This window comes from Piliocolobus tephrosceles, chromosome 6 (assembly GCF_002776525.5).
Source record: "Piliocolobus tephrosceles isolate RC106 chromosome 6, ASM277652v3, whole genome shotgun sequence".
NCBI classification, from domain to species: Eukaryota; Metazoa; Chordata; class Mammalia; order Primates; family Cercopithecidae; genus Piliocolobus; species Piliocolobus tephrosceles.
Genome location: NC_045439.1, coordinates 107,106,924 through 107,115,139, shown reverse-complemented (window position 1 = coordinate 107,115,139; position 8,216 = coordinate 107,106,924). Strand labels below are relative to the sequence as shown.

The window sequence follows — 8,216 nt, the reverse complement described above, 5'->3', positions numbered from 1 at the left end:
AAAAAAAAAAAAAAAAAAAAAAAAAAAAAAAAATTAAATATAGGACAGGAGTAGATTAGCATCCAGGTACTTAATGGGAAGGTTCTTCAGTCTATCAGAGGCTCATTTAACTTGAAAACCATGACACCATCCTGGTTTTTTTCTTCTTTCCTCACGGGTTTCACTTTGCCAGCTTCCTTTGCTAGCTCTTTCTTATTTCCAGACCTTTATATGTGGTGGAGTCTCAGGGGTCAATCTTTCAGCCTTGTTGTTTTCTCAGCCCTCCTTCTCTAGGTGATTTCAATCAATCCCATGGCTTTAAATACATCACCTACAGGCTAATGACCCCTGAATTTATTTCTCATCTATATCTCGCCACGGGGTTCCAGACTCAAATCCACTCTACAGATTGGAATCTTCACTTGGATGTAATAATAAATGGGCCTCTCCAACTTAACCTGTTTAGAGGAACTCTGATTCCATATTTCCCATGACCTCTAAACAACCCCTCTTCTAATCTCACCCTCCAGTAAATAGTGTCACCATCAGCCCTGTTATCCAGGGTATAAAGCTAAGAATCACCCATGATTGCTCCTTCTTTCTTGGCTATTGCTAATTATTTTGAGCAAGTCCCATTTTCTCACTCTCCAGATACTCCCTCACCACCTAGACTGCTACCATCGCCGTCTGAGTCTCTACCACATCTAATGCAGTCTCCTGCAGTATCCCCATCACTGGTTTTTTAACTTCCATTCTAGTTTGCTTTCCCCTGCCTCACCCTACTCTATAAGCCTACAGAGCCAGAGTGACCCTTTCAAAAACACAAACAACAAATCAGATCATGTCACTCCTCCCTCAAAATTCTTCAATGGGTCCTCATTCCACTTACTATAACACCCAAAGTCTCAGCCATGCCCTACAACTTCCCATATAATCTAGCCCCTGTCTCCCCACTCCCATCTCATTGGCTATTGCACTCTTTCTTGGTTGTTTTGCTCTGGCTACTCTAAGGGTTGGGGGAGGCTAGAGGTTCATGGGAAACCCATATGGAGACTACCAGACCAGTCTGGAGACTACTGCAGGAGACTGGGCTAGATATGGTAGGGACTTAGATGGCAACGGCAGCAATGGGTTTCATGTGAACCTCTAGCCTTCCCCATCCCTTAGAGTAGCTACAGTAAAACAACCAAGGGCGGGTTCCAGGGCAGAGGGTCACGTGAAACCCGCTGGTATGGTGTTTCCTAAGCAGAGGCATAAACACTTCCATAACTAAATGACCCCAAAACAGCCTTTGATGTATACAGTGGCTTGAATAGTATCCCCCCAAATTTCACATCCACCTGGAACCTCAGAATGTGAGGTTTGGAAGTAAAGTCTCTGTAAATGTAATTCACTAAGGACCTCACAGTAAGTCATCCTGGGTTTAGAGTGAACTCGAAATCCAAAAAAATGGTGTCTTTCCTTTTTCTTTTCTTTTTTTTTTTTTTTAACAGTTCACTCTCCATAGAGACTGTCAAAAATCGTCAATGCTGACTATATTTCAAGTCGTCATGGCAGGCTATTGTGAAAAGTTTTGTATTAGCAATAATCATGCCTCAGATAAACCTCACTGGCTTCAGTGAGTTATGACTTAATAAATCACTGAAGCAAAAACTAACAACTACATCTACTCTGGGAAGGTGGGGGGCAAACTAGTGTCAGGGTAAGAAAAAAATCTGAAGTGTAATTGATGTATTGCTGGAGGCTTAATGTGGGAAAGCCTGAGAGTTAAATAAAACAATGCATTCAATAAAAAAAAAAAAAAAAAAACTCACTGGCTAAAATATCGCCATTGCGCAAAGCTAAAATGGTATCTTCATAAAAGAAAAGAGACGGAGATTTGGATAGAGACACAGGGAGACACTGGAAAAGGCTACGTGAAGACACAGGCAGAGATTGGAGTCAAACTGCCAGAAGCCAAAAAATGCCAGGAGCCACCAGAAACTAGAAGAGGAAGGATTCTCCCCTCTATCCTGAGGAGGAGTGTGGCCCTGAGGACTTCTTGATTTCAGACTCTGGGCTCCAGAACTGGGAGGGAAGAAACTGCTACTGTTTCAAGTCACTCAGTTTGTGCTGCTTTGTTATGGTGGCCCCAGGAATCCTAAACAATATGCTATCAGGAAATGATGGAAACTGCACCGAACTACTTATTTATTTATTTTTTATTTATTTTACTATTATTATTTTGAGACGAAGTCTTGCTCTATCACCCAGGCTGAAGTGCAGTGGCGCGATCTCAGCTCACTGCAAGCTCCGCCTCCCAGGTTCAAGCGATAATCCTGCCTCAGCCTCCTGAGAAGCTGGGTCTACAGGCACGCACCACCATGCCTAGCTAATTTTTGTATTTTTAGTAGAGATGGGGTTTCATCATGTTGGCCAGGCTCGTCTCGAATTCCTGACCTCGAATGGTCTGCAGGTCTCAGCCTCCCAAAGTGCTGGAATTATAGGCGTGAGCCACTGCACCTGGCTACTATTTATTTTTGAAACAGAGTCTTGCTCTGTTGCCTAGGATGGAGTGCAGTGGTGTGATGATGTAAGACTCGACCTCCTGGGCTCAAGCAATCCTTTCACCTCAGCCTCCAGAACAGCTGGGACTATAGGCTTATGCCACCACGTCCAGCTAATTGTTTTATTTTTTGTATGGATGGGGTCTCACTTTGTCCGGCAGGCTGGTCTTGAACTCCTGGACTCAAGCAATTCTCCCGACTTGGCCTCCCAGAGTGCTAGGATTACAGGCATGAGCCACAGCACCCGACCTGAACCGAACTTTAGAAGAAACTACAGCAAGGCATGTTACCTCAGGTAAGTATTGAAATACCAGCGTTGTTAAAAACGCATGTATTGTTAGGGAAGATTGAGAATGGAGTAAATCTGAGAAAACCAAGTCTTTTATTTGGAACACAATAAAAGATACTGAGGAACCCTCAGATAGTTGGGGCTGGAACTAGGCTCCCATTTCCCACGTGCTCAGTGAGTCAGTATAGTAAAAGCAGCTAGTCTTATGTCCAACGTCACAGCATCATTTGCTTAAAGAAGAAGGCAAATGCTGCAGATGGTATTTATATTTCATGGATTAAAATGCCACAATGGCATATGGTTTTTCTGCCTGACTTTATTAGGTGCATTTCCTAATATAAGACTGGAACCAAATCTATTATCAAAAGACAGAAATCGATACTCTTGTAAACAAAATAAATTATAAATAGAATAGGATGAAGGACGAGGGACTGCTTACCTGTTCCGCCTTTAATGTCAGTTCAATAAAAATCTGCTGCAGTTTTTCATTAACAAAATTGATACAAAACTGTTCAAAGCCATTTTTCTGAGAAAAAAAAAAGTTATTCACATGTAATTGTTTCACAAAATCATTTAAAAGTCATTTATTGAGTGATTTATTGAAATGTCTTCATGTGAAAAGCTTTCTTAGAAATGTTGGATGCATCAATAGAAAGAAGTTTATATTTAGGAGAAACTAATTTGGTAAAGGTACATGAAGAACTCACAAAGGCCAAAATGAGCCTGAGTGGTTTTTGTTGTTGTTGTTATGGTTTATTTTCTGTTTTTTTGTTTTTGCATTGCCTAGAATTATTTCTTGCAGGCCAGATGAAATACGCCACCCTCCTCAACCCCTAGTTATTCAAACTGGCCTTACCTGGAATATTTCAAAGCCATAGATGTCTAGGACGCCAATGTTGTATTCTTCATGGTCTTTCTGCATGGCTTTATTGATCGACTAGAGGAAGTAAACAGATGGCAGTGAACTCCTTTCCATTTACACTAAAAACGGGCATGCGTTGGGGAAAGGGAACCTGGACTCTACATAGCAAACACTACTGCTTGCAGGAAACAGAGGACAACGTGAAGGCAGGAGACTTGCTGCATTAACAAACTCTCAGTGCAAAGGCGAGTACTTTGGAAAACCACCAGGATTCAGAAAAGCGAGTACAGTAGAAACAAAAAATGTTTGCTTAATGATGATAACCATTAATTTCTGGCTGAGTCAGCTTTTTCAGGAGGTCTTAACAATTAGAAGAATATGTCATCTTGGATGATCGAAGTAAAACCCATTTCACACGAAGAACCTGTAATTGTCATTTCCATTGTCTTCCATTCACCAGTCATTTAATGATGACCCAACACAATATGCCAGGGATGCTAAGGACAAGACAATCCTTGTTCCCAGGAGCTTATAGAAAGGGTGAGCTATCTGCAGATAGTAACAATAGTCATTATTTTTGAATTGATAATAGAACCTGCTTACATCTATTGAACATTCACCCCTGCCAGGGTTTGCTAAGTGCTCTTAATGTGTTGTTTCACTTAATTCCCATTTCAATTCTCAAAATGGCAGCGATACCATTATTTTCCCAATTTTCCACACACCAAGGCTTGCTTAAGGTTGTTCTATGTAAGAAGCAGGGTCTGGGACTAAATCTAAGCAGTATGATGCCTAAATCTGTGTTCTTAATCACTGTGAGAAGAGGCCAAGCAATTCATGGGAATAGACTTAATGATAGCAGGGAAGGTTTGGATAGAGGGGTTGGTGGGCGATGCAGTGTGGGAGGAGCGAAGCGAAGAATTCTTTGAGGTGCTGAATACCTGGACGAATTCTGAAGTACCAGAGGTGTTTTCCAGGTAAACAAAATGACATATCATCTTTTGTGAGCAAATGAGTAATCATACACAACACATAGTCAGTGCCCAGTAAATCTCACCTCAAATTAGGATCACTTGTATGAGTATTCATGTACTTTTACTACTTACAAAAAAACTGACAGATGACAGGAAGGAAAGTAGGTAGGAAGCCCAGCGCTGGAAGGTGCTCTGAACAAACAGACAAGATACGTGGATTCTAGTCCCAGGCTGCACCGCCCTCTTGCCGACTGGCCTTGGGCAAAACCACCATTGCTCAGGCCTGACATTCCCTTCTCAGTAAAATGAGGGATCTGAACAAGCTAACTGCATGACTTCTGTTTGGTATGACCCTGACCTTCCCAAGCAATTTTATTCTTTAAATAGCCACTAGAACTACCTAGAATACTTCTCCTACCCTGCCCTGCCTGACCCTACTCTAACCACACTAACCGTACTTTAAGCCACATAGATGTTAGTGCCTGGAATCAAATACAGATCTTTTGGATCGAAAGGCCCCCTGTTGTCCCTTGACTAGGGTCCTTCTAGTTTGAATATATAAACATCAAAGGAGCAAACTAGCTAGGAATCTAGGGCCTCCTAGATCAATCACATAATAACAGAGTGACCTTGGGCAAATTCCTTAATCAATCTATGCCTCCCTTAGTTTATCTGTAAAGCAGAGATCATAATACCTACGTCACAGGGTTGTTGTAAGAATTAAGTGAGGGTTTTTTCTCTTTAAAATACTTAGAACAGTATCTGGGTATACACACACACATACATATAATTATACCATAACCAAAAATATCTAATAGTTTCAAAATACATGCAGAAAGTTTTCTATATTCCTCCCTCCTAAAGGTGGAGCCTCATTCCCCTCCCCTTAAGTGTTGACTTTGCTAGTGATTTGCTTCTAATAAACAGAATGCGGCAGAGTGACAATACTTGAGTCCACGATCAGGACATAAAAGACTGGCTTCTTGCTCATGCTGTCTTTCAGATCACTCACTCTGGGGAAAACCAACCGTCATGTTATGAGGATATTCAAGGAGAGGTCCATGAAGCAAGGGACTGAGACCTCCTGCCAACAGCCACACAGGCAAACCATCTTTCAGCCATATCTTCCAACCCTAGTCAAGCCTTCAGACAACCACAGTTCCAGTCAGTGTGAACCACCAAGCTCAGCCGATCCCAAATATCTGACCCTCAGAAACTGAGAAAATAAGCGCTTATGGTTTCAAGTCGCTAGGTTTTGGGTTAATTTGTAACACAGAAGTATGTGAAAAACATATTCCTAAATCTTCAGGCCCACAAATAAAAAAGGCCCGTGAATGTGAGTCTCCTCTTTTTCTGGTCTCTAGTCCTAGCTTTACTAAATATTTTGTCCAGAAGAAACTTGTTACCATATTAGCTTTAGCTAAGGTATCTTGTTGGGCAGTTCTAGAAGGAAATACAGGATTCAGTGATCGCAGAGTGAGAGGACAGAAAGTGAAGTAAAGTAACGGGTGAAAGGAAAGAGCCAGAACAGGAACACAAAACCCTTAGTCTTTTTACTTTTTTTTTTTTTTTTTTTGGAGATAGGATCTCACTCTGCCCCCCAGGCTGGAGTGCAGTGGCACAATCTCAGCTTACTGCAGCCTTGACCTCCCAGGCTCAAGTGATCTTCCCACCTCAGCCTCCTGCGTAGCTGGGACCACAGGCACCTGCCACCACACCTGGTTAATTTTTGTGTTTTTTGTAGAGACGGGGTCTCACCACGTTGCAGAGGCTGGTCTCAAACTCCTGGGCTGCAGCAATCCTCCCACCTTGGCCTCTCAGAGTACTGGGATTACAGGTGTGAGCCACCACGCCTAGCCTACTAGTTTTACTCTTTATAGCTAAGATATGAAGCATCACCAACATCAACTTGTGTTACTTACATCTACCAAGAAATCAAAAACCCGGGAGTGCAGGGCCTTGGCGAGCGCATCCCGGGTGTAACAGGCCTGCTCCACATTGAGGGTCACGTGGATGGATTCGGATTTGCCTCCCCACTTGCTATCCATCTGCCGGCTTGTTAGCTTTTCTTTCAACCGGTCCTGGTTTATCCCTAGCAGATATGCAGGAAAAGCTAAAACTGTAGAACATAAAACAAAACATGACAATCTTTCAGAATTGTGACACTTCCAATTCATCTCACAAACATATGGAGGCACTTATGTGCACATGCACGTGTGTACACAGAAGGCACAATCACAGGCCCCAAAAGCCCTCGTTCTAGTGAAGGCTGCTTATCAGTAATCCCACACACATCCATCTCCTTTGTTCTTCCCAATTGTTTTATCACATGAGTCAATTCCTAAGATGACTGAGACTTCCAATAATACAAATCAGGGATCCAAGAAGGATGGCAAACCTATCCCTCCTACCGAGATCACAGTTAAATGCCTAAAATGGACATCTCTCCAAGCTTCCAGCAAGACAGCCCGGAAGGAACTCAATCAAGAAACATTTCTTTGGCTCCAAATATTGTTTTCTTCCTTTTTAGCACAATGTTTTCACAGCATCATTTTTGAAGCACCTGATATTACTGAACTAATAATTACCATGTTTACCAATCCCATGTTTATTGAGTATTTAGCATGTGTAGGGTTACTAAAGAGGGAGGAAAGAATAGAAAATACGTAAGAAATCTTGAAAGCAATCTAGACGAGGCAAAAAATAGTTTGCCAAATAAAGAACCCTTGGAAAAGCTGAATATGTAACACAGACACAAGATCTGGAGAAATTAGAACAGGAAGATATTACTACTTGCTGGGGTAGTCAAGAGATTTGAGCTGGGTGTAAAGGATAAATAGGATTTGTACAGATGCAGAGAGGAGAAGGGAGTGTACCAAGGGGAGGAAGCAGAAGTGTGGGAGACATGATGGAGACAAGACGCGGGCTACAGTGTGTGGACTAGCACTGGCTGCTGCTGAAAGTTCAGGTCAGATTAAAAAGGTTAGGACAGATTCCAATGCTGGGGGTCCTTGCATGGTATGATATATTTGGGCTGGAGGCAAAAGGGGGCCTAATGGCTAATAAAGAGGGGCATTATAAGAAGATTCCTCTGAGGGTAGCATATGGAGTGAAATGAAGGGGATGTTGTGGTTCATATCCTGCCCTAATGTCACATAGTATGGTAGTTTGTGGTCTTTGGATAGAAAAACAGAGACTTCCATAACTCAACATCTTGTTTCAGACCATGAAACTTACTAAGGAGGGCTAGTGATATAAATGGGGTTTCCTGATTTCTGGACAGAACGTTCTCATATAAATAAATGACACCATTCTTCAACATGAAAGAATGCTCAGATTTTTCCAATATGAATGAAAGATTTTTATAGATGCAGTGAAAATTTTGAACTTGGCTATGAGTTTTCTTTTTCTGCACAATGCTTTACCAAAATTATCTGATAGAAGAATTTTGTTAAAGGCCTTATGATAATGCTAAAAAATCACAAGTCTCCCAATAAAGGATAATCTGAATTTCACAGATGGTGTTAGACTATAACAAGCTGACATTTCTCAATGTACACCTTCCA

The 8,216-nt window shown here is 41.8% G+C and overlaps 1 protein-coding gene and 1 pseudogene across 1 annotated transcript in view; both read right to left on the bottom strand.

Moving 5' to 3' along the window:
* Positions 1 to 8,216, bottom strand: part of MYO1E (myosin IE) — a 242,623-nt gene that overhangs the window by 75,065 nt on the left and 159,342 nt on the right. The window contains exons 10-12 of the mRNA XM_023228657.2: positions 6,573 to 6,769; positions 3,671 to 3,751; positions 3,254 to 3,340 (exon numbers count right to left, since the gene is read on the bottom strand). Coding sequence (XP_023084425.1) covers positions 3,254 to 3,340; positions 3,671 to 3,751; positions 6,573 to 6,769 — 365 coding nt within the window. The remainder of the gene's footprint in view (positions 1 to 3,253; positions 3,341 to 3,670; positions 3,752 to 6,572; positions 6,770 to 8,216) is intronic.
* On the bottom strand, positions 1,478 to 1,609 carry LOC111553723 (annotated as a pseudogene).